At 40.9% G+C, this 26,889-nt stretch overlaps 1 protein-coding gene across 1 annotated transcript in view; it reads left to right on the top strand.

The window, feature by feature from the left end:
- Nucleotides 1-26,889, top strand: part of GPATCH2 (G-patch domain containing 2) — a 284,090-nt gene that overhangs the window by 45,469 nt on the left and 211,732 nt on the right. Inside the window, exons 3-5 of the mRNA XM_019516462.1 lie at nucleotides 3,229-3,290; nucleotides 20,521-20,703; nucleotides 22,133-22,212. Of these exons, the coding sequence (XP_019372007.1) occupies nucleotides 3,229-3,290; nucleotides 20,521-20,703; nucleotides 22,133-22,212 (325 nt within the window). The remainder of the gene's footprint in view (nucleotides 1-3,228; nucleotides 3,291-20,520; nucleotides 20,704-22,132; nucleotides 22,213-26,889) is intronic.

Below are 26,889 nucleotides of genomic sequence, written 5' to 3'. Positions count from 1 at the left end.
TTTTTAAAAAAAAAAAAAAAAAAAAAAAAAATGAGTATGCAACACAGATGGATAGTCACGTTAAAATAATAGAATTAAAACTTACCATGCCAATCACCTTATTAATTTTCACTTGTTGCAATCCTCAAGACATTAGTTTCTGAAGGATCTTCCTGTGCATAGATGCATTTGGATGCTTATCTTCCACACTTACAATTTTCAGAGTCCTGCGTCTGGAGAACCATGCACCCAACAGAAATAGTGTTTTTGGGACCATGAAAGAGGCGTGGCCGCATAACATTAGCATTAAAAAATGGCCATTGGATGTACTTCCAAGAAACTTTCAAATGTTGATATGCTTCTCTTTGAATAGTTCAAGAAGGTACACATCAATGAGGAGAAGAGAGTAAAATATTCATAAACTGAGGAACTGCGTGGTGGGGAGAGGAATGTATGGTTGCCATCTCTGTTTTCTCAAAATGCAGATGGCTGAAGGGATTTCCTACACCTAAAAACTCCCCGTAAAAAATGGAAAGAAAAAAGGAAATGCCTTTAGAGATGTGAAGTTTCAGCCAAAAAGCTATAAAGTTGTAGGATCTGTACAATTCTGAGGTACACGCACCTATCTACATCAGAATATTAAAAGTAAAAATGAGATACTAGGATGGGCATAGGTTTATAGTATTCTAATATTCAAGCTCTGACCTTCTGCTCTAAAGATCACTTTACTCATGTAGCTCATGAAGTTTGTTGTCATCTTTGTATTTGGGTTAGATATCCAGGTTAAAAACTTAAGTCCCTTAGGTTCCTTCTCAATGTACAGGTAAAAGCTCAATGGGATCTAATGCGCGATCCACACAGTCACACCTCCTGCTGTGCCACATGCATGGCAGGAGGTGGCATTGTGGGATTGCACATTAAATCCCATCACGCTTTATTGCTGGTGCAGGGGAGACCAATGGTGGGCTCCCCCTGGCCCAGCAAGAAGCAAGCTCCTGCAGCTGGAAGCCCTTGCAGCTCCCATGAGCCCATGTGCAGCTGCCACAATCTCCCATTCCCAGGGGTGAGTGAAGCCCCGGAGGCTGGGATATCACTGCAGCTGCAGTCTTCCAACCCTGGGTATTTTACCCATCCCTAAGGCTGGGAGATCATGGCAGCTGTGATCTTCCTGCCCTGGTGCTGGAAGACTGTGTCAGCTGTAAACTCTCAGTCCTGGGGACACCTAGGGCTAAGAGATCACGGCCTCCCCCTGGGTCCTGGCATGGGAGGTACGTTGCCAGGACCCAGCATCTGCAGCTGCTGGAGCTGAGAATTCCCCTAGTTGCAAGAATCCCAGCCTTGGCTGGGGAGACAGGGCTGCCACTGGGGAGACCCTGCTACAAATTCAAATTAAAGCTCAGTAGCAACCAGCTATAAAGGTATTACACATTTTTGAGGTCTAACTTTATAGCTGGTTGGAGCTTTTTATGGCGTGATAAGTACTTTGCATGTGTAGCCGGTTGCCAGGTAATTGTGCAATTAACCAGTTAATTGTATGATACCTGTAATGTGTAGACGGCCTTATAATTGTCTTGCAGATAAAAGATGGAGTGTAAATGTGTAAAATAAGAATATGTTCAAGCATAAGGTACAACAGAAAACTTCTCTTCTTGTACAGCTCTGCCTATACTTTTAAGAATGGGACAGGTGCCTCTCAGCAAACCGCTGTATCACTTCCACACACATCCCAATTTCAAACCGTGTTAGAACACCTCCAAAGGACGATGCAGATTACCATGAGCTTGGGAAGGGTGGCATATAAATTGAATGACTGAATAAATAAATAAATAAGTTAAATGTTTACTGCCCAGGATAAATAAACAATTTCAAGTTTATTTTTATGAGACTGGGATTAGGGGGAAAAAACAATGCCTTGTCTCTTCCTTAATTTTCTAAGTAGTATAGTTCATTTTAGACCTGAAAAATAGTTAAAGCACCCAAGTTAGAAACAAGATCCAAATTGACCATGTGAATAAATGTATGGAAATTCAACACTGAATTTATATAATTTGAAATATGTGAACTAGTGTTTTTTTTCATGTGAGGGGTGCCTCCTGAAATAGGAAAAATTAGTTATTTAACTTCCATTTGTACAATGTATGTACTACATTAAAAATAAACTTGACATACATACCACTTCCCTGAATCAGTTTGTGAGCTGTTGTAATTTAAAAAGTTTCTCCCTATTTCATTGGCAGTAAACTAAAGGATATATTATCACAAGAATTGGTGCCTTAGAAGTATAATATTTTTAAGTATAAAATATTGCACTATGTATATAATATAAAATAATGAGACAAAATATCTTTGTCAAATGAGAGGCATGTGCGTGTGTGCGCGTGCACACACATACATACACACACTGCCTTGATCTTTGCTGTATTTTAAATACAGGAGACAATTTTTAAGACTTTTAATCTTACCAAATAGTGTGATTTACATTGGGTTCAACAAAAAGAAAACAAAACAATTCCTCTCTTCCTCCCTGGCTTCAAATTTATATATAGAAGTGTTTATATATTGTGAATAACTATATAAACACATTCTTGTTTATAAGGCCATGTCAGAAGTTACAGAAAAGTAAATTGTAACTTGCATTTTCTTTTGCTGTCATGATCATATTCATTCTTCCCAGGGTGACCTTTCCTTTGATTTAATAGATTTCATTGTTGTAAACTTTTTTCTTTCTCTCCGAGTAATGTAGTTGTAGTGAATCCTTAAGCAATGCATTTTCCAGAGTATTTGCAAATGTTGTTAAGAAAAGTAATTCCATCTCCACACACTTGTATTTCATGTGCTGAAGAAAGGCTTAGACTGCTTTTGATTGAGATTTTTCCCATTTTATTGAGCAGTGGTGTTCTAGGATCAAGCTGAATTGCACAGCATAAGAAAAGAGCAGTGAGCATTTGATGGAAGCAGATAATAAAATGCATCAATTGTGTCAGCACCTCGTTGCAGTCGCATCTGGCTTACTGTCAGGGTCCCGTTAGATTCCTGTGGTTTTATGTACCAAAAAGAATATGCTCTGTAGTTAATGGAACTAGGATATTTGCAGTTTGATTTTAAAAAAATCATCTTATTTTTTATCAGATCTTTTGTTGGGCTTAAGTTCTATCTGAGCATAGCCTTGTCACTTTAAAATTTTACGACTGAGAGATCAATTGTTCTTTTGATCTGTTTCTCTTTCTTTTTTTTTTTTCCTTATTACAGTGAATCCAGTAGCCTGAGCAGCAGTGATGGTGGTTTGTTTACCAATGATGAGGGAAGACAAGGTAGTGATGTATTTTTTTTTCTCCAACTTATCAGTCTAAATTCTATAAGAATTGCAAGTTAGTAGGTTGATGACTGTTCCAGTTGTTTTAATGTTCTTCATAACAAGTTGAGGGTATAACTTGCTTCTGTATTCTTAAACAATATAGAATGGTGTTCTGTCTCCATGACCTAAAATCGTTAAATCCCGTGTTTATCTCTGAAAGCTTGTATATAAAGCTCATATTAGGTAGTTTTTTTGAGCAATTTACATTATCCTTTGTATTAAAATAAATACATCCAAGACAAATATGGAAAAAGTACAAAAGTAACTAAATTTATAGAACTTTTCATTGACTGAAAACCTATTCTCTGAAAAAAGTCATTGAGGTCAGTGTCTCTTTGCCATCCCAGAATTATAAAATGTGAAAAACCAGTGTCATGTAGAGGCATTCCCTTTCTGCAGTGCATTACTTATACATCTGAACTTTACCTTTTTATGGACAGCATGATCAGGTCTGTATTTTTTTTTGGTGTGAAGACTTAAGCTTTTCACAGTGTTTTGTACTATATCTTTGCAATCATCTGCAAAAATTACTTGTTTCATTTTCTTTTCCCAGTTATATTTCTGTAAAGGTACACTACATTCCTGTTTTGTTTTTTAATCAAAGAAATTTGATTATCTGGCAATTTCCTGGACCCACCTCTAGTGGTCCTGCATTATGGTTATGGTTTTGTAAATATATGCCCTGTGTAATAAAAGATATTTGTGTTTCAGCATATATTTTTATGTAACTGATACAAAAAAGCACCTACTTCTTCTAAATGATATTTATAGTCCTGTATGTTTTTGATGAGTAAATGGCAACTTTAATAATATAGTGTTACTTTTTTCAATCTGTATTGGTGTGATTTGATTTTTTTTTGTTTTGTTTTGTTTTGGGAAATTACAGTTGTAAAGAGATATAATTAACATTAGGAAGACTAGATTTCTATTTTGTTAGCACTGTAGTTTTTCTTATTTTCTGTTTGTTTGATTCTTGAAATTTGTACCTTTTCTCTGTGTGTGTTTCTAGTAGAATGTCTTGGTTTTAAAATTGGATTCTTAAAAAATAGTTAAAATTATGTATTGTTCTTTTGCATAGAAAAGGTAAGCCAGAAGTTGGCTATTTTTTACCTTATATTTTGCAAATTAATTATTTTGGTGATTTATTTATTTATTTATTTATTACTTCATTTATTTAGTTTTTACTCTGAATCTAATTTAATGCCATGGAGTCTTTTAGGTTGGGAGAATGTTATTGTTTCCATTTTAGACTCATTTAAATTTGCTGATGATTGATATTTCCAAGTCTCCTGTTAGTGTCAAAGTTATTGTTCCATGTCCTTTAACTCTTTGTTTTAGGTAACTTTGAACTGATGTTTAAAATTTTGGAAACGGACAATAAAACTTTGTCTATATAAAATGTAACTATTAAGAATGTCCCTTACTTACAATGCTGTAGCACTTAGGAGCTGTAGGTATGGCCCTTTTTTGCTAAAGAAAAAACACTGTTTCTATCCCAAAGAGATTATACAGTAAATATTGACAAGAGACAAGCTGTATACAGGCAGATGTGGATTTGCAAGGAAACAGTGCTGGCTGTCTCAGCAAATCAGCTATCTAACAATTGTCAGGCCTTTTGTAAGTACCAAGGAGAAGAATAATTTTAAGGAGGAATTTGGAGAAATATACTGAGCTTTGTAGGTGCTTTGCAGGAGCTCCTTTCATACCTGAGAGGGAAATGGGAGGAAAAAGTACAAAGGCACTTTTTGAAAATCAGCATGTTGTTATGCATCAGCTGAAGGCAGGAGTTAACATATCCAAGACTAGAAATAGATGTCACCAAATTAAATGGATCAGCTTTGCTGCAATGTGTCAAAGCACACAGATCATCCTCTTCACTGGGCAAAACACACATCACCCATTGTCCCTGTCCCCACCCCCTTTTGATTGTGTGAGACGAGGCAATATGACCTCCTCGCCTTTCCCACCTAGCCAGACCCAGAAAAATGTGGTTTTCCCCACTGAGCCAGAGCCTTTTCCTTGTGTTGGCAGAGAAATGAGTCTGGCTGGCCAAGGAAAAGCCCCACTTCCCCCACTCAGCCATGACTGGATGGAGGAGAATTTTACCCTGCTCTGCCAGACCTGGGCTACAGGTCTGGCGGAGCAGGGAAAGCACCACAGAGGTAACAGGAGTCTGCCAAAATAAAGCAACAGATTCTCTTACCACCTTTATTGTGCCACTGATTTTTCCTTTCATGTGGCACAAGAAAGGTATTCAGCATCTATTTCAGGGATGGGCAAAATATGGCCTGTGGGCCAGAACTAGCCCTCCATCTGGCCCTGGCCCAAGTGCAGGGGGCAGCTTGGGCCATGGTGCATGTGGCCAGTTCCACCGTTCCTGGGCATGTGGTAGGGCAGGGGCAGTGTGGCATGGTGCCTAGACTCCACTTCTCAGCAGCCCTAGCAACAGCTCCTTCTGGCCGCTGCAAGACCTGGCTCCACTGCCCAGGCAACCCTGGCCTGTCTGCCCTGCATCCACCACCATGGGTGTCGGACAGAGTCGGTGGGCAGGGTCTCCATGGAGACCAGCCGGGATGCCCACAGGTGGGCAGGATATGGAAGTGGGGTAGATGGGGGCTGGGATCATGGGATGGTAAGAGTGCAGAGCCAGAGCACAGGGCAGAGCCACAATCCATACCCCACACATCCCTGCCATGTGGGAAGCAGGTAGCACCTCTGCCCCTCACACTACCCTGTGACCCTGGGTTCAGCCCCAACTCCCAGACTCTGGTTCCCCTCACACCCGCAGCCCCATCTGATCCACCCAGACGAGTATGCCCTGCCAAAGGGGTCCTTGCTGGTCATTGAAGACCCTGCTCCATCTGGCGCCCCTGCTGGTGAGTGTGGGGTGGAAGGGCCTGGGCTGGATAGTACAATTGCCCTCCCCTCAACACTGCATATGCCCAAGTCAGCACCCTTCCCTACCTGACTGTCCTGGGCTGGGTCACCATCCCCCCCTCAGCCCCCCTCACCTCCAGCCGGCAATAGCTCACCCAAATTCCTGAAGTGCCCCTCCGACCAAAATAATTGGCCACCTCTGGTCTATTTGCTCAGCATTTGTAACAAATGAGATGGACCATGTCTGTTTCCACCCTAAGTGGAAAAGAGAAGGCAGCAAAAATAGGGATTTCCACTACAGGATATGATTTCCAGTAATACTATTAAAAAGGAATTATATAAACAGAAAGGAGTAAGAGTAGCTGGAGCACATACATTTCTGGAGAGAAGGACTTGGAATTTTAGCTGTTAACACAGACTTCAGCACTGAGTTTGCCCAATAAAAGTTAAAATATGATGTACTTACTATTAGTAAAATCTACTTTTGAAAAAACTAAAACAGAGATCAGTTCACTCGTAACAAGAAAGCCTTTTAGCACTGGGGAAAACCTATTTTGTTTTTGTAATGTTCACTAACCTTCTTATATTGCCCAAATATGTTCTTTTTAGGGCAATGGTTCTCTGGTCAGCACATGCAAAAAAAAAAAAGTGAAAAAAGCTTTGGGTAGAAAATAAATCACTCAAAATTAAGAAATGCCAGAATTAAAGGTGCCTGTGCACCCTCTGTTGAGTCATTTGCAAGCCTCCATTGATACAGTCATTAATTGCATACCACAGTCCTTAATTATATTATCACATGTTATCTCTTTCTACAGAATGCCTGCCTCTTTCAGTGTGTAAAGGAGAGTGTTCACCAAATGAGTAGATAGTCCTGTTTCATTTTACCTTCCTTTAAAAGGTGATCACATTCTTGTTCCAACTCTTTTGAATACAGAATTCATGGCTTTCTTAGGTAGCCACCACTAAAAGTAACAGAATACTGAAAGATCTAATGTTTTCATCTTCATAACCATCTGTGAAGTTGCACAGCTATTAAGGTATAGACTGCCTACCAGTCTTTGTTGTGAACTTTGAAATGCCTAGGAACTGATTTCCCCCTCTCCAATCATTTGGCAGTCTGAGTATAACGTGTTCACAACAGAATTTCTGTTGATTTCATTTGCAATTGCATTGTTTTCAATTCTGGCCCCAACTACCTCACATAGAACACACATCTCCTCCTGTGAACATGGTCAAAGTGATTTGCCCAGTATTGCATACAAACTCTGTTGGAGGGGTAGAATTCAGTCCTAAAGGTTGGCCGTCAATTGCTTAGGTCATCCTTTCCATCCATCTCCTTCTCTGCTTTATTTACTGTGTGCCTCAATTTCTGCAACAAATAAGGCCAGGTTGTTCCAGGAAATGGGCTCTATTTGCTACACAGACACCCTAAGCAACAGCTAGCCTTTGGAATGAGGCAGAGGCTGTCCTGGAAAAACTGGTACATCATCTCACAATGAAAGACTCATAAGGCATATGCGCAAATGACCTTAATATGAGCCATCCTTAGGGCTGTCTGCAGCATAGAACTCTGCCACGTGATCTCACACAGCAACTTATAGTAATGCTGTGCTGTATCTTGAGGAAGTTGGCACTAAATGGAGATGAGAGCTATATATTGCCAGTAGGTTTTCTTGTTCAGACCCATGAATCATGGATTCAGTTCTGGAGCGTATATGCTATCTTTGTTACAGATCTTTCTACCCTTGGCTGCACTACTTGGACTTCTTTTGATTATCCTCCAGCTCTTAATCCATTTATACTACAGTTAGGCTACTCCTTCTTCAGATTGGCTAAGTAATTCTACAGTGGGCAAGTAAGGAATATAGTATTAGAACACAATGTTGATAAGTAAGTAATGTTTATAATGCAACACAACAGAGATACAGACTTCATTGCCTTTCATCCAATCATCCTGGAAAAAAGAAGGTGCTATCTTTTGGACCTGCTCACACGCAAGCAGCATCAGCCTATTCATCCCTGGCTACCAGCTATTTAATTTATGCTTTACTGTATATTAAAATACTGCCATGGGCTAAATATTTATCATAAAATATATAGGATGTGCAATGTTGGCTGTAATACTTTAATTCTAGAATCTTAAAACTTGCATTTCTTGACTTCATAACTGTTCTTATAATGTTGTTGCAGTTGGATTTATTGTTTCCATTTCAGTGGTCTGATGTAACTTTTGACCAATACAGTCTGTCTTTAAACTGGTACTAGGTACATGATCAAGAGAGAGGCACTTCAGGAGCCTAAAATGGTACTTAGATACCTCAATTCTACCTAAGTGCAAAAAAATTCCCAAAAACCCCAGCTCATCAAGCATCTAAAGTCATTTGGTATGTGCATCTGGGACACAAAATTCACTAGAAATCTAAACTTAGGTTCCTGCACATGCCATTTAGTTCAGAACAACAGATAAAGCCAGGCTTTCTCACACAAAAACATGTAGCGGTATGGTTTGTTGTAGTGGCTGCCTGTTGCATAACATCCAAGATACTAGAGCACTTACGTAAGAAGTAGGAGGCCTCTATGTTATGCTTCCCAAACCTACCTTTCCCACCAGGCTATGGTATGCTATGGATACTTTCCGTCCTTCCTGTTGAATCTGAGAGTAGGTGAAGTGAAGAACGCAACATCATAAAATCAAAAGGAGAGTGAACAAGAGGCAGTCTGACTGTAGGGGTTAGAAACTACAGCTTGTAGAGGGATGGGGCGATCTAGGTTCTCATACCTGCTCCCCAGATTGCACAAACTATATTTAATGTTAAACAGTTTGTAGATTTAAAAAAAGAAAATAATCTTGAGAGCAGAAATTAAAACCCAGTTTACCCTTCCCCAACACACACATGCCCCTCCCACCATCCTAGGGAAGTGTCATAACCAGTAGCTTACACAAGCAGCTCTTTCTGTCTTGTTCTCACTCTCCTTTCTGCCCACTAATCCAGCTCCAGCATAGCCAGTAGCTTGGAGTTTGGGGCACTTTACTTGGAGTGAGACATAGGTTTGAGTTTTATGGACTGAGGAAAGCCTTTAACATTGATCTCTCATTTGCTAGGCATGTTCTGTATCTGCTAGGCTAGCACATAAAAGATTGTACCATTGTATCAGGTAGGTATCTACTCTTAAAAGAAGACCCCAGAGAACAGAAGTGCCTTGTGTATCCCCGAGTCAGACCTCTAAACCCCCAAAAGGGGCAGGATTATTTCAGCCTATCTTTGTGCTTAATGTTTCCTGTTGGCTAGTCCTGCATGCATGCATCTTAATCTTTGGGCTCTCTGAATCACCATCACCTTTTCAGAGGTGCTGGACTCTTGCTGTTGACTGTGTAGGGACCCTAGGCTCCCAACTATGTTTCTTTGAACTGCTCTGCTAAGGCCTGACTGACTTGGGGAAGCACTTTGTTCTCTCCCCTGATTCTTCTGCCCATATGATGCCCAGGGCTATAGCCTGATTGCTAGGAACAGCAGCGTCCAGAGCACCAGAAGCCTTAGAGAAGTGATGTTGCACTTTGGGATACCTGAAGGATCACATAATATGAACCCAAACTATATAAAATAGTCATTGCTCTTTCCAGGTACTTTTTTGGCATACTTTGTCCACTCTTGAGAGCATATTATCTGGTGCATATGTCTGTTTCAAAGCCATTTGAAATATCAATATTATATCTGTCTGCAGTCTGAAATTCTACAAAATGCTTGTTCCTGAAAGCCAAGGTCTGTATAAAATAAGTAAATTGATGATGGAGCAGAATAGTACCTAGCAGTGGGTTTTTGTTTATTTATCTGTATATTTTTACCAGCAACTTTTTAGTGTGACTTGTGAATCTGCTAGCAATCCTAACAATGTTCTTTGTAGCTGTCTTTGAAGGGGAATTAGAACTTTTGGAAAAAAATAGAAGATAGTGAGGCAGAGGTACCTTCATGCAGTTATTTTCATGCAACAAGAAGACAGTTTGTTAGGGATTTATGAACCATCCTGATCAAGAGGGACCTGGAGTGAAGCAGACCTGTGATGCTCAATCTAGAACTGACAGCTCATGGAAGGGCCTGTGTCCAATGTGCTTGCAGTTTATAAAGCTGTATAATGTCACAACCTGATGTTAGAGAAAGGTACCACAGTATATAATATGCCAATGTGGAAACCAACATTGAAATTTTGCTAGATCTTTGGTGTAAATTCCAAGCATCAGGGCCATTCCACTATACCAGGGATGGGCAAAATGGCAGATCCAGCTGGAAGCTGGGCTCCATTTCCCAGCTGCCCCTGCTCTCATGGCTGGAGCCAGTTTCCATGGAGACCCCAGCAGCAGCCCCACTTTGATAGTGCAAGGCCAGAGTTTCTGTGGAGACTGGCCGCAGCCATGCTGGGAAGGCATGTGGCAGAGCACGGAGCTGCTCCAGAGCCAAGCTGGGATCTTGTGGTGATGACAGCGTGGTCAAGGGGCATGCAGGCTGCAGATTGCAGCGCTTCCCCAGCTCTGGACCACTTTGTCACCACAGCAAGGAGCTGAGGCAGAGCTGCAATCCACTGCCTGCACATCCCTGCCTGGGGCATGCAGGATACAGATCACAGCTCTGCACTGGCTCTGGACCATGCTGCCACCGCTGCAAGATCCCAGCCCGGCTCCAGAGGAGCTCCACACCCTGCCGTATGCCCTGCCAGGAGGAGTGGCCAGGGGGAAGCTTGGGCTACAGCCAGCCCAAAATTCCCCATAGCCCCCCCCATAGTATATTGTAATAGTATATACTATATTACTATAGTACTATAGTATAATATTCTCTGTAGCCTGCCCATCCCTCCCAGCAGTGCCACTGCTGTCTGCCTTGCACAGGTGGCAGCAGCTGAGCTCACCCCACTCCTGCCTACAGCATAGCCCCCCCTCCACCAGGACAAGGGTGGCACCGCTACTGCCTGCCAGTGCTTCTGGGGCCAGTCTCCATGGAAACCCTGGCTCCATGCTGTCACAGCACAGCTGCTACTGGTGTCCCCATGAAAAGTGCCCTATCTACCTGGGCAGGGGCTGCTGGGAAATGCAGTCCACTGCTAGCCAGATCTGGCCTGCGGGCTGGACTTTGCCTGCCCCTGCTCTGTACTTAGAGGAGCTCCTCAAGAAATGATTGCTACTGGAGTGACTAAAAATTTAATTTTGCCATTCATAAGATGGATCTCAACTCAGAACAACTTTACTGGACATGGAAAACCTACTGGCAGTTAGCTGTATAAGTTCACTGTACAGCTAGAAACCAAATGTAGTAGTGTGTGAATTCAACCAGGGCAGTGAGAATAGACTGGAACTGATCTAAGGATGTAAAAAGTTAAGTGGTAATTACATTTATACCATTTAACATTTACTGTTTACCTCCCAGCTCAGCACTGTTGGAGGAGTGCCTCCAACGGGGGCTGCCTGGGAGGTGGCATAGATCCAGTCTGCAGCCTTGTGCAGCTGCTGTGGCAGGGAGGTAGTTGGCAGTTACCTGGGGGAGTGGAGCCAAGCAAAGTTGTGCAGTGGAGCAGGCAGGGCTTAAATAGGAGTGAGAACAGTAGCAGGGCTGCTATCAGGTGCCCCAGGGACAGGCTGCATGGAACCAGGTGCCCCCAACCTCCATAGAACCCACAGGGGTTCCTGCCTTCATGGGACTGTGCCCAGGTAGTGCCTTCAGTCTGTGGGCGACCAGAGCCCTGGGTGGTGCCTTCCTTCCACCTGCCTGTTTGCTAGGCTCTGGCAGCTGCTGCTCAGCAAGGACCCGTGGTGGTTGTCCCAGCCTGGGGGCATGTGATGGATGGATGTGCTGTGCAGGATTACACCTGAGGCATCCACTTGTGAGCTGAGCGTCCTCTGCTAGGATGCACAGCACCAGGGCAAGCCCTCAACTGAGCAGGAGGAGGATTAGAAGAGGTTAAGTGGGTCATTTTTAAAATGATATTTACATCCCTAGACTGATCATGTAGTGACTTGTGGTAAGATTTCTTCAGTTACTTGAAGTACACTAAAATCTACCCAAGGAAACTAGACTGGGGATATTGAATGAAGTTTATAGTTTCTAGGGTTGGAAGGAACCTGAGTATATCATCTAGTCCAACACCCTGCCATGGCAGGACAGAGTACTGGGGTCAAACGACCCCAGCAAGGTGTACATCAAGTTTAGGAATGATTAACCCCTGATTTGGCTCCTGATGTGTTTGTATGTTTCCTGGGCAGCCAAACTTAGATAAGAGGTTTGTCAAAGTTTGGCTGCCCAGGGAAATTTATCACCATCCTAAGACTCTTTTATAACCAGATGGCTGCCTCCATATTATGTAGTGGCTCTGCTATGGAGCCCTTTGCCATTCAAACTGGTGTCAAGCAGGGGGGCTGTGTGATCATACCAATTCTGTTTTCCGTCTTTCTTGTGGTCATCAAGATGCTCATCCATGACTGTCTGCCACATGGTGTCGGCATCAAGTACAGGATGGATGGGACACTTTTCAATCTCTCCTGCCTTCGTGCCAAAACCAAAGTTACTTCGGTCTCAGTTGTGGAACTTCAGTACACTGATAATTGTGCTGTCATTGCATGTACCGAGAAGGACCTACACGTGGCCCTTAACTACTTCTCTCAAGCTTACCAGTGCCTGGGACTGACCCTTAACATCATAAAAACAAAGGCGCTTCACCAGCCTGCTCTGGGCCAGTCAACTCCCTTGGCAGAGATCCTCACTGATGGACAGGAGCTGGAGAATGTTGAACACCATACAGACCTTGGCAGCCATCTCTCAGAGACAGCCAACAGCAACAAAGAGATCCAATATAGGATCTGATGTGCCAGCTCTGTCTTCAGAAGACTGAATCATCGTGTGTTCAATGATCATGACATCAGGACTCAAACACAGCTCCTATGCTGTTACTATATAAAGGTGTGGTGATCCTAACTGTTCTCTACAGCTCTGAAGCTCAGCTGGCATACAGGGATCACTTGAAAGGCCTGCAACACCATCACCAGTGCTACCTTCAGAAGATCCTTAACATATAGTGGGAGGATCATCACACCAATGCCAGTGTCCTCACCTACCTAACGCCACCAGTATGGAAGTATTGATTATTCAACATCAGCTTCAGTAGACAGGGCATTGTATTCTCATGTCTGATGTACGTTTACTAAAACAACTACTATACTCCAAGTTCAGCCAAGGACAAAGGACACGCAGGGGCCAGAGAAGGTGCTTCCAGGGCATCCTCAAGGCAAACATTAAGAAGGTGTGGCATTGATACCACAAATTGGGAAAAAATTGCCCAGGACAGGGCTCCATGGCAACACCTTGTCAGAGAAGGTACATTTTACTTTGAGGAAAAAAGTCTCACCCTGGAGGCAGAAAAATGACTAATGGAAGAAAAGCAAACAAGACCAAGAAATCCATGGTCTAACTCTCTCTTTAATCACCACCTGTGGTGTTTGCCAGAGTCTGTGGCTCTAGGATCGGCCGCCTTAACAATCAACATACTCACCTACAACACTTTAATTGACCCATGGGAGTGATCATCCTCGACCATGAGGGATTACTGCCACTTGTGTATGCAGGTAATAGGATTGTCTTGATAGAAGGTTTACAGAAGACAGCAGGCAACCTCTGCTTAATGCTGTTTTGTTTAGCATTATTTTGCTATAACGCTCATTTTACATTGATACCTGATTCCACTTAGCACTCAGCAAGTTTCATTATAACATTCACGGGCATCATACAGCTGGCACTGAAACTGACACTAATCCTTGCAGCCCTGATTCTGGTGATTCTGGTGGCTTTAGAAAGTGAAAGTGAATGTTGTTTTTGCTTAATGCTTGGTTTCATTAAACACTGTTTTTTTTTAGGAACCAGTTAAGAGCGCTAAGCAGGGGGTTGCCTGTATCTCAGGATAATGGAAGAGTAGGTCATCTGCGGTATAAGACATTAAGCCAGGTAGCCACCAGATCTTTTGGCTGGACATGGTTACAGAGAAAAGTTAGATCCACAAAATTTCTTGACAGGTAAGATAAGAAGGTGCAAGGAGAGAGAGGGAGAGGCAATACTGTTTTATGGGAAGCCCTCACTCTGATAGGCTTGGGGAGTTCATACAAATTTAATTTGAGGCCTGATACAAGAAACACCTTTTGGAAATTGATGTTTGATAGTAGCATATGATACCCTTCTTAAAGTTTATGGAGTACAGCCCCTGAAAGATAAAGGCTATGATGGCATTGATGAAACATCATAGTATTCTGGTTCAGTGTACTAAGTTGTATCTGTAGTTATCAGGGAAGGAATTTTAATTCTAGCTTTTGCAAAAGGTTTGCCAGCAACTTAAGATAAAAAGATGGAGGTCAGAGTTGCCCATCTAGTGTAGAAGTAGAGAATTGAGGTGCACCGATACATCGGTCCAATATTGGACAGGTACTGATGCAAAGAAAATTGTCTATATCAGATATCAGCCAGATGGGGCCAGTAATTTGGCCAATAAATGCCTGTGCTGCATGCAGCCACAGTACAGCACAGAGCAGAACCGGCAGTGTGGAGAGCTGCCTCCAGCTGGTAAATCGGAAGGGGAGGGAAGGGAAAGGGTGTAGGGGAGCAGATCAACACCCCCCACCATGGTGAGGGAAGGGGCAGAAGCAGGTGCTGCCCAGCCAGGGCGAGGGAGCACAGGACAGAACCACGGCTTGTGGGGTGGGGCAGCTTCTGCCATTGCTTGCACCCTGGGAGGGCGGAGGCAGGATGGGCATGTGCCCCCAGATCTACGCAGCATGGGGTAGGCTGCAGCTGTCAGGTGGAGCTGGAGTTGACACTGAGCAGGGCTTTTCTTGCCAGGGGCTGGGCTTGGTGCAGACTTTGGCAGTGCTAGGAGGAGGCTGTAGCCACCCCAAATTTCGCTGCAGCTCTGCTCCCAGCCCCATGCTGCCACCTGGCACACCCATGGCTTTTTCTGGCACTTGTGTGGAGGTGGGGTGTTTAGCTGGGGCTTTGCCTGGCAGTGTGGGGCTGGGAGCAGAACTGCAGTGAAATGTGGCATAGCTGGAGCTTCCTCCCAGTGCTGCTGGAGCCTGCTCCGAGCCCAGCCCTGAGCAATAAAAGCCCCTCACGGCGCCAGCTCTGGCTCCACCCTGCAGCTGCTTGCACCCCAGATCTGCGTGGTGCAGGGCAGCCTGCAGCAATGGGAGCTGCCCCCACCCCACAAGCTGTGCCTCAGCCCCTCTCTGCCCCAGCTGGGCAGCACCTGCCTCTGCTCCCTTCTTCACCATGGGGGGCGTTGATCTGCCACCCCCACACACTTTTCCTTCCCTCTTCCCCTCCTACCACACTGAACTGACCACATGATGGCAGCTGTATTGGATATAATATCAGTATTGGCCGATATGCCGCCTTAAATATCGGCTGTCGGTATTGGCCCGCAAAATCTTTATCGGTGCACCCCTAGTAGAGAGAGTAAACTGCACCATTGATTCCAGATTCAAGCAGTATAGATCAGGAAGATTTGTATTTGTATATAACAAGAGCTAGGATTCAGGTGTCTATTACTTTGTGAGAGATTATATTTGGAATCAGCAAATAGATGGTTCAGTGTTCATGCAGCAAAAACCAGCAAGACTCCCTGCATCTACACAAGTAGCTCATACAGGAGGCTTCACCAGTCATCTGAGGACAGCATTCCAGAAGAGCTAGAAACAACTAAGTGAGAATCAAGCATATCAGGCATAAAATGCCAAGGAAAAACAAGAATTAAGTACCCATTCAGGGAAGTGAAAAAGTGTGGCCATGCAAGTAGAAAAAGCTGCCAAGGAAAAAATTTCAGACATTGTTTTCTTTTTGGGATTAAAGCTATTCAGAGCATTGTGACCCAAATGTTTTAATGGAGGTTATTGATATGGATAGACACGTATATTTTAAATGCAAGATTATATTATTATTCAATCCAATGTTAGATTATAAAAGTTCTATTTAATTCTTTTATCACTGAAATAACCAAGTGATACTGAACCCAGCTGTATTACAATTTAACCAAATAGTTAATAGTTTCACTAGCATGCCTGATTTAATTAGATCACAACAATTGGGGAAAAATATTGAGTAGACCTATCCTGGGTAATCATTTTGGATTTATCTTGAGTTCAGTAGTGTTGATTAAACCCCCAGTTGGTGGTAGCAGGTCTACAATGAGGTGCTTAAGTACTGGACTGGGAGTCTTATTCTTTTTTTTATGTCTATCAGGTTCATTTTCTTAGCTAGCCACTGTATCCACACCGCTGTAGAAGTGTGCCCTAATCATACAAGCTCTCTGATTCCAAAGAGTAATTGTATACCAGAAAGGACAAATAGTTCCTCTATAGCAAACTTAGATTTTTAAAAATATGTGACAGAGGCAGCTGATAAATGTCACTTAGATCTATTCACCACATAATTTCAAGCAGATAATTCCACTTCCCCCAGTCAAGACTTTATATGTAAAGTGAGACAACATTGAAGCATGTCATCAGACATCAATGAATCGAAGAGGAATATTTCTCAGGCAGTTCATACTGTGACAATATTTTCAGAAACCCATCTTGGTCTGAGTCTTTTCAACCTAAACCATTTCAAACAAGTGAAAAATGAATTGACGGTGTTCAGTATTTCCATCAGCAAATAAAAGTTTCAGCATTTCAGGTAATATATCAGACATACATTAGGTGGAAAGAACCCTGGAGTTATTCAGTAGTTCATATACACCCCAGCCCTTAAATTTCTGACAAAATTTGTCTTTTCCAATACAATCTGTTGTCCCAGACTACTTGAACTGGCTATTGAGAACTCTTTTAATAAGCAGTAATGAACAGATTATGTTAATTTGTGTGAATAGTAGTTTCTGAAGCTGGTATTTGCTCTTCCTACTAATCGAGATGTCCAGTTTTGTCTCAGAAGATTTAAAAAAATCGTATAGTCACGTTGTTGGTCTCTCTCAAAACAGAATCAGCAAAACAGCATCATTGTAATGTTCTGTTTACTTTTACCTTGTGTCTAAAATAGAATGGAGGTGCGGATGTGTGTAACTGCTTTTATAGACTAAAAACATACAGACCAGGTGGACTCAAGGAAAGGACCTCAGTAGGTCCTTAAAAGAACAGAACAGAATTGCCTTTGATTATAACCTAAATATTCATTTACATGAAATTATGATTAAAGAGTCAAAACCATAGATAGGGAGTAGGTAGACAAATAAACCCTGTAATAGCTCTTCCTACTGGCTTGGTGCTCACTCTTTTTTTTTTTTAGTTTCTATATAACTTTGAACAAATTACTCAAACTTTTGGTACTTCCGTTTTCCCCCTATGTAAAATGGGAATTATTAAGCTAAACTTCTTTTTGAGATCTTTAATAGAAGTGTTCTTTAAACTAAACAGCACCAGCAGTAAGTCTATTTACTGTTAGCCTGATGAAAATGTACAGTACCTGCTATGATCACAGCAGATGTGACTGGGTAAGAGATAGCTAAAGATAACTTACAAACAACTTTGCCATCTCATAAATTTGTTGTTTTTTTTCAGTCATGTCTGGATACAAGCAAATCTGCTTGTCTGTCTGTCAGACATTTAACTTAAAAAATAATAGATTCTGATGCCTGGGCATTTGAGATGGTGGACTCATTGGGCTCCTATACACATGTGTGTAGCTTGCGTGTTGGAGCAGGCTCAATTAATTGAGTCTGCACAAAAATTGACATGCTCTGGCAGCCTTCCACATCATGTGTATCAGCATCCCAGCATGTCTCCGTGCTGAAAAAACAGCGCTTTGAAATAAAACACATTCAGTGAACTTTTGTTCAAAGCTCCACACTGCCATTTTTTCTGCGCAAGGATGCACAGGGACACTAATACACATGACACATGGGCGCTTTTAATTAGTGCGCTGAGCTAATTAAAGCTCCTGGCACTGTGTCCCACAGCACGTGTAAAAAAGCCCATTAATTACAAGTAATTTGTTTTAGTATCACTTGGTCCTCATTCTGTTCACAAATTTCATTTCTTGATAAATAAATCCCTGCTAGCAGCCTACATTTGACTTTCCATGACCTAGTAGTTGACTAAATTTCACTTGGGCAAAAGTTTGTGATAACTAAATGAAAAACATAGGTAATTGAAATGTAATTCATGATTAGCAGAATTGTTTGTATGCACTCTCCCACTATTGTTGCTCTAATTCTATTGTGGAACATCAGGGACTGCCTTTATAGATAGAAACTGACCTTGACCTTGGCAAGGATAGAATTAATAGGGGACAGCCTTCGTAAAAAGTCACAGCAGCATAAATATGGAAAAGTATGTGAATTGGAAATGACCTGAAATATGCCCAACAAATTTATACTGTAGTATAAATAAGTTTTGCAGTTGCCCCTTCCCCCCTCCTCTCCCCTTCATTACTAATCATTTACAGGTTTCTCTTTTCTCCTTGCCTCTTTGTAAAATAGTGATTCTCAGCCAGGGTGTTACAGCTTCCTGGGGTACCTTGAGAACCTTTCAGGATTGCTGCAGGATGTCATACAATGTTAGCACTGTTAGGTGTTCAGACATCATTTTCAAGATAAACCCAGAGGTTTCAAATAGGAACTCATAGCATTAAAACATTCTGATCTGTTGTGGTCTTTCTGAGTTCTTCACAATATGAGAGTTGTTTTATTATTTTTCTGTAGTTGGAAAAAAAAAAAAAAAAGTGAAAGCTAAGAGCTGACATTTTCTGAGAGATGCGTTGAGTCTATTAAGGGTGCCTTAAGTCTGAAAAGGTTGTTCTACAGTATATCAATTTGGATGTTAGTTGTGACCACTAAGGATTTTTAAGGCTATAATTCATCTATATCTATAATTCATATAATTCATGAAGGTCCAGTGAGGGGCTTTGATTCTTTTAAATGTGCCAGTAACATTGAAGTCATTCAGACCAGATCTAACATTTTCAGCCCTCTAGTACTGTGCTAGCTTAATACTGTGGAATTGTCTCATATGAATTTTTATTTAGTAATTTATTTGGAGTTATATACCTGTTTTTTTTTTTCTCCCACAAGAGTCTGCTTGGGTTATCCAGGTGATGTGCTCTTGCTCTTGTCTGAGTGACAGTGAAGTTTAGCATAAATGAATGTTTCAAGCCCTCACTTATTGAATCCTATTTAACATACATTTATGTAATGTCTGTTTTTGCGAAGTCTTACATCTTTAAAATGTGAAACACCAAGTTGAAAAAAGTTTTATACATGAAAATAGTTGTGGACAAATTCAGTGATATAACACAGACAATACAATATCAGGACCATCAAGGCTGGATAGCTCACTTTTAAAACTCAAGGATGAAAGGAGGACAGTTAGAGACCTCTTAAAGGGATACTGTCAGATTTAAGTGTTCCTACTAAACTGAGCAGTCATTGCAGAATCAGCAGTTTAGGAAAGAATGATCATCTCAATCTTTTGTTTTCCTTAAAAGACAGTACTCCATTTTCTTTCATGATTGTCTCTTTTGCTACCTTTTATACAGAACACAGGTTTGTTTTTTCTGGTATAGTACTCATCTTTAAATGTTTGTGAGTATTTATTTCTGCATACTATTAGGTAAATTGAAGGTAAGACTTCCATTGGGTTTTTTTATCTTGCTTTTGAAATTGAGGCGCTCTCTAATTTTAATTGAAAAACTGTGCCCATAAATATTGTTCTTAAAGCTGACCAGCTTCATAGTGCAAATGTAGTATTCCTCAGTATATCACATGGTACTGTCACTTTTCATTTAAAATCAGCTTTTTCAAAACTTATTTCTTAATGAACTTAATCAGATTAATTTCATTTAGTCACATCTGTTCATGATTGTTTTCCCCTTTTACAAGCCATACAAATCATGAAATTAAGCTAATTATATACCATTATCAGCTGCAAAGAACTAGTTTCACAGCTTTATACCTTTTAATTCCCTGCAGGAGATTAAGGCTTGTTTTTTGTTAATGTGGAAAGTGCAGTAACTTAAATGGATTTCCCTGCAATTATCACCAAAGGATTAACCAGTTTATTATTGTTTTTCACAATTCTAAATTGGTTCTAAAACATTACATTTTATGTGTTCTTATTGATGGCAGTACTTGTCATGCCATTAAAAACCATTCTCTAAACAGAGCCGCTATATACAAGTAATTATAGTACTGCTATAAAGCAAAAGAAGTTACTGTGATGCAATGTGATTTCTGAGAGTAATAAACCTGGACCTCCCCACCACCTTTTTGGTGTGGGGTTTACTATATTTACACAGGTGACGATGAACAAAGTGACTGGTTTCACGAAAATGAATCTGGCGGCGCATGTGGAATCACAGGAATCAGTTCTTGGTGGGAACAGGAGGACTCTACAGAATTGGAAAAAGAATTACCCGATCCAGTCTTTGAAAGTATCTTAACTGGTGCTTTCCCTCTTATGTCCCATTCAGGGAGGAGAGGTCAGTAATACTTTGCAGCTTACTTAATAGCCTAGTTTCAATGGAAAGATGTCTGTGGGCCTGTATTTGAGATATAAAGTGTGAAGTTATCAGTCTTGATCTTGGGGCGTCATCAGGTTGAGAGTTCATACACTTTTTGATTTAGAGTATCGTCAAGACTAGCTATAAAAAGGGACAAAAAACTCTGACAATGATTATAAAGGTCAAGTCATATGAAAGATACCTTTGTTGCCTGATCCTTTAAATCTGTATTCTCCAAGGAGTTGTCATGACTTCATTGGATTCATGTATAAAACATCAGGATAATTCTGCGCATTTTGTAATAAAAGCTTTAATGGCTTAAGAAAATAATTTTAGAAGCAAAAAATGGTATTCATGTAGGTTCAATAATAAATACAAATGTTCAATAATGTTCAACTAGAATCTTTGGACTTCTTTGTTCCCAAGGTTTCCAATAATTTTAGTATTTTGTGTAAGTAGATTGATTCATGGACATTGGCCAGAAAAGACCACACTGATCTCCTTTGACTTGCAGCATACACAAGCCACAGGTTTTTTTCCCCAGAAACTGAGTTACAGCATAGATTTTATAAGGATGCCTGATTCTTATCTTCAAAAGGCTCCAAACAAGGGTGGATCCTACCATTCTCTGCTACCTGTTCCAACATTGCTACAGTTCTTTAACAATGAAAGGTATCTTATTTCAAGGTTGAATTTGCCCTTAGTTCAACTTTCAGCAGTTGGATTTTGTCATGCCTACTCTACAAGACTGAATATCCTCTCTTTAGCAGGTATTTTTCCATGTAGGAAAACTTATGCTCAAGTCAACTCAGACTTTTTTAATAGCTGAATAGATTGAACTTAAAGTCTTGCATCACATTACTTGTTTTCCTGCCCTTTGGAATCATTTTCTAGCTTACTTTTGCATTTTCTCTGGTGTTTCCGTGTTCTTTTTGAAGTGTGGACACCAGAACGGGACAAAGCAGGGGTCGGTGACATTTTACATGTCAAGCTGAAACAACCCAGCTCAGGCTGAGGGTGGGCCGGCACAGGGACCCGTCTGCTGCTGCTGCCACTTCTCCCTGCTGCCCACCTGCCACCAAGTGCTACTCAAGCTTCTGTTCCACAGGCCAGATCCAGTAGCTCTGTGCCACAGACCTGATCTGTAGGTTGCTGACCCCTGGGGAAAAGTGGTCCTGTAATCATTTTAAAAGTGCTGGGTACAGAAGCAAAATAATTTCTCTATTCTTACCTATCGTTTTCATAATTCAAAGAATAGAATTAGCACTTGTAGATCCACCACTGTACTGAGAATATGTCTGTAAGCAGTTACCTATGATGCCCATTGTCTTTCTTAAGTTGGTAAATGGTTCCTGTTCATGCATATATAAAAATGTTTTCTAAACAGAGATATAATTCTGATTTGTAGGTTTCCAGAATAGACTTAATCATCTTCGTGGAATGCCAGCAAGGAACATCAAAAAGGCTTCAGGAAACCAGGCAGCATTGGTAGGCATGATTTTTATTGTTGCAAACTAACTTGAACTATTCTTTTAATTAGGGAAACTACAATAATAAAAAAGATTTCCATGTTCCCTTTTCATTGAAATTTTAAGGTTTATATATTGCTGAAATGGTTAATTCTCTTAATAGGGCACAAACTGCTATGGTAAGATGCAACTATAAATCAGTTTTAACACCCAATTTTTGGCTGTTTGGTTTAGATATTTTAATTCTAACTCTCCTCTCCTACAATATGCCATTGTAATGGAATAGCATATGTATTCAAACAGATTATTCCTGTATGCTTATATTACGAGCTTTCTAAGAAAAAGGAATGTATTGTTTTTTTCAATGCAGGTATGTACAAAAATAATTTTTGCTTTTTCATTTATTTCATACCAAAGGTGTCAAAACTGATTTTAATCAACTATACCAGGTACCAAGTGTATTCTAGTGAGGCTGTGTGGCATCCAGGATTAATGTACTAGTCTCTCTCCTCTGCCTCTTCCCCCACCTCCCCCCAAGGTGCTTCTGTGTCCCTTTAACCCTCAAGTTTTCATGCTTTTGAGGGGGTTTTTGCCACGAATTAAAATGAGGCTAGTGGTCTGATACTCTTCATATATACCCATCATACAATCCCCTGGCTGCTTCAGACTAGTTTGAGCTTTTGAGTGCAAACATTGGTAATACGTTTCTTCAATTTTAGTTCCTAAGGAAAGAGGAAAATCCAATTATCACCCCCTTTCCTTCTGTACTCTTAATTCAGCTTTTAGAATGCTCCTTCTATAAAGGATGAATGAGAGAAGAGCAGCTTTCAAAACAAAACATTCAAATTACTAATAGAAGTGGGATCTAATCCTTTCTTTTTCAAAACCGAGCATGAGAGGCAAAGAGAAAGCCAGAAGAACTCATTTCATTATAATTATTTAAGGCTTCTCTCTGTCTGATAGTTACTATATAACAGGATAATAAATACATAGACCTTCAGCTTAGTGTTCTTCATTATTAATGGATTTGTTGATTTATTTTTTTATTTTTTTTACCTAATTAGAATAATATGGTGGCAAGAAGTGGAAGTGGTATTACATGTGCAAAGCATAGAAAGGTCTACTGAAAAGTTACCCTTTTTTGAGAGGGGTATTTTATAATCGAAGTCTCCATTCAATTATTGCCACTCAGAGCTGAATAACACACTTTAAAACCTTGGCCTATGAACTCTGGTCATGAATTAGATGAATGCTATCTAGTTCTTGGTTTCAGATCTACCTATTTTTATTTTTGGTTCACTGCTTGCTTGAGCATATCTGGGATTTGTAGCCCATTTTCTAGGCTTATTGCAATCACTCTGGTATTTTATAGGAGCTATTACAACTGATAGGTTAGCTTCATGGTATTGATGATACATGGCTTAACCACCCTAAAAACTGCATTTCCCCTCTAAATTGTAAAAAGGGGATTAAGTTTCAGTTGATGGAGAGATACCATTTGTGTGTGTGTGTGTGTGTGTGTGTACGTGCGTGCACGTGCACATAATGAGTAATATTGTTTTTCTAGTACAATTTCTGCATTCTCCTAAGCAACAACATTCCTTTCCAAATAAAATTCCTCTAGTATGTTGACAATATGGTTTCCTTCCTGAATCTTAAAGAAAATAATTACCTAAATAATAATTTTATTGTGTAGCATTATGACTGGATAGAATGTTCTAAGAGGGCATGTTTTCAAAGAACAGTAAAATGATTTTACCTACAGAATCCCACATTTGGAAGAAAAATATACTGGACAGAAAGCTGCCAGCATACAGAATCTCCTGACTTGCATGCATCCTTGGTGCTTGTTTATTTCTACATTCATGCACTTTGCCATCCACTTTGGAAGTTTTAGCTCGTTAAGGCAGAACACATGAGCTTGTTTGTTATCAGTGAGCAATTTTCAAAGAAAATCTTTTAAATACTTCAATCCAATGGCAAAAAGAAAAAAAATCATTTAATACCTGTGACATCTGATAAGGCAGAACAAGAAGTAATTACTGCTGTTAGATTGTTACACTGAAGTGCAAGAATGTTTTTAGAAAGATTAATATCCTGAGCAAAGAAGAACACTGTGGACTCAACCCATTGAACAGAATTGTGCTGGTGACCTAATTCTTTCATTTTTAATGGAGATGAGGCTGTGATGTCTGTTCAAGAGCAGTGATACCTCTTCTCCCTTTCAAAGTCTGTGAAAACTGAATTCTCTTCTAAGGAATGTTAGAGTATAGTGTACCCATTTTAGTAATTATGTTTAATCAAAGAATGTGCACTGAGCTTTGCACCCGAGCAGAGTTCAGTTGAACACAGTGGGACTCTGCACATTCAAATTAAGGATTCTTCTGCAGGATCAGGACAAATGTGGTAAAATCCTGAAAAAAATGTAACCTGTTTTGGAGGGCAAAAGTGCTTAGCTCTGATACATGATCATCATCTACACAAGAAAATAAGTTTATCATAAATGTTCACTTCATTTTTCGTAAGATAACTAGTCAGTTTGTCATACTTCTTACCATTTGCATCTAGCGGGCAATGACTACTCATACAGGTATCTGCCTCTCCACATGTTTCTTTTACCAGTAATGGAAGTTTGAGACTCTGGGACAAATGCTGTGCTCTGTGGGTCAGTCAGTGGTTTTTATTTTATATTTGCCTTTGCAAACCATGTATTGTAGCGGATATTTTGCCTGATTATTTGTCAAACATATTTTAATAGAACAATTTAGCTGTGTTAAAAAAAAAAAAAAAAAAAAAAACTTTAAGTACAGTTTTGCTATAGTTGTCTTTGTCTTTATACTGCTTTTGAGTATGGGCATAAAAATACATTCCCATCAAGGTAAGCTAGGGCATGAATTTATAGTCTAAAAGCTGCTCTGTTCTAGATAGCCATGTGTGTTGTCCTACTTTGCATTAAAAGTGAGGTGGTTTTACCCCCCTCAGTGAAAGTGGGATAAGAACTTGTGCATAATCAGTTACCACAGCGTGCCAGAGATACTAAGTTCAAGCTGTCCCTGCTTATGTTGTAACTTGTTCAAGCATCCATACAGTTTGTTGACAGATTCACCTTTTTAATAACCCAACTCTCCCTCTCATGCTTGGTTCATGTATTGTTGCCAAAATAGTGTATTATTTTACATTAGCAAGACACATGGAATGAAGATTGCTATCTAGTGAAATAGGCAGGTAAGATGGAGAAACTGAAGGAGGCAGAGGAGCATGCATGACAGGACTAAAAGTAAGCATTGAATAGCTGTCTGTTTGCTATGCATTCTTTAACCAATATGCCAAATGAGACATAGGTCCCAGGAAAAAAATATATGCTCATGTCATGTAATTATTTTAGTAGAATATGTAATTGCAAAGAGGTAAAAACAAAATTGAGCAGACAACTTTAACTTTGGCATTGCATGTCTTGATTGCTTTTTATAGTTTGCATATATTTATCTCTACAAACTTCCTGAACAATTCTTTTGATTAGACTTAAATATGCCATATTTGTAGTGGGTATGTAATAGATCATTCTAAAGCCATGGGAGTAACTTGTTGTAACTCCTACAAGATGTCAGTACTTGATACTATAGATTTTTTTGACAATGTTATATTATAAAATCTTATAGGACTTGGCATACTTGGATTTCTTTTTTAGTTTCTTTTTTCATGTTCTTATTATATACATCCAGACCACTGTTATTGCACGAAAATTCAAAGGTGATGTTGGCAAGTGACATCACTATGATGCTTGTTCCTTAATACTAAAGGTTTTCAGGCTACAGTACATTGTTAGCTATGCTAAGTCAAGACACATCAGACTGTCTCTAGGATCCCCATCATGTTATTGAAGAGATCTTGTGATTTAGCAGAATGCTTTTAACATGGTTAGAAATTAGGCCTGTGCGAATAGGGAAATATTCAATTCTGCCAATTCGGAGGACAGCGATTCAATTTGATGATTCAAGTCACTGTTCCCATTTGATTCAGCCGAATCAGAATTGGAGATTTGGCACCAATTCGGAGGTTGAGATCGGCCAGGGAGAGGCAGGCACAGCCAAGCGGCTGCAGAGTCTCCCACGGCTCCTCCAGCTGTGCCTGCCCCTCCCTGGACAGGGGGAGCTACAGGAGAAGCCCCCATGGCTGCTGTGCCTGGCCCCAGCCTCCTGGTACTTAAAAAAAAAAAAAAAAAAAAGCCCCAAACTCACCAGATGCAGCAATGGGGATCAGGGCCTCTGAGGGTTCCTAGCAGAGCCTCCCCATCTCACACAGCAGGGGGCAGCAGGGATCGCCCCCACCGCTTGGCAACTGCACGGCAACTGTCCCATGGCATGGGTGCAGTGCAACTCGGCAGGGCGCCGTGTACTGTCTGAGAGCTGGGCTGCTGGTGCCGAGCGGTGCCATGCTCCGGCTGACTGCTGGACCCACCTCAGCTCCCAGACAGCGTGTGATGCCCTCCTGAGCCATGCTGCTCCAACAACGATGTGACAGCTGCCGTGCAGGTGCCAAGTGGGGGTGGCAGTCCCCACTGCCCCCCACTGCCCTGTGCTGCATGGGGTGGCTCTGCCATAGTTTCATAGTAGGGTCGGAAGGGACCTGAGCAGATCGAGTCCAACCCCCTGCCATGGCAGGAAAGAGTACTGGGGTCAAACGACCCCAGCAAGGT

This window comes from Gavialis gangeticus, unplaced genomic scaffold (genome assembly GCF_001723915.1).
Source record: "Gavialis gangeticus isolate Ggan-Ray unplaced genomic scaffold, GavGan_comp1, whole genome shotgun sequence".
Lineage (NCBI taxonomy): Eukaryota > Metazoa > Chordata > Crocodylia > Gavialidae > Gavialis > Gavialis gangeticus.
This window is presented reverse-complemented; position numbering and strand designations above follow the sequence as displayed.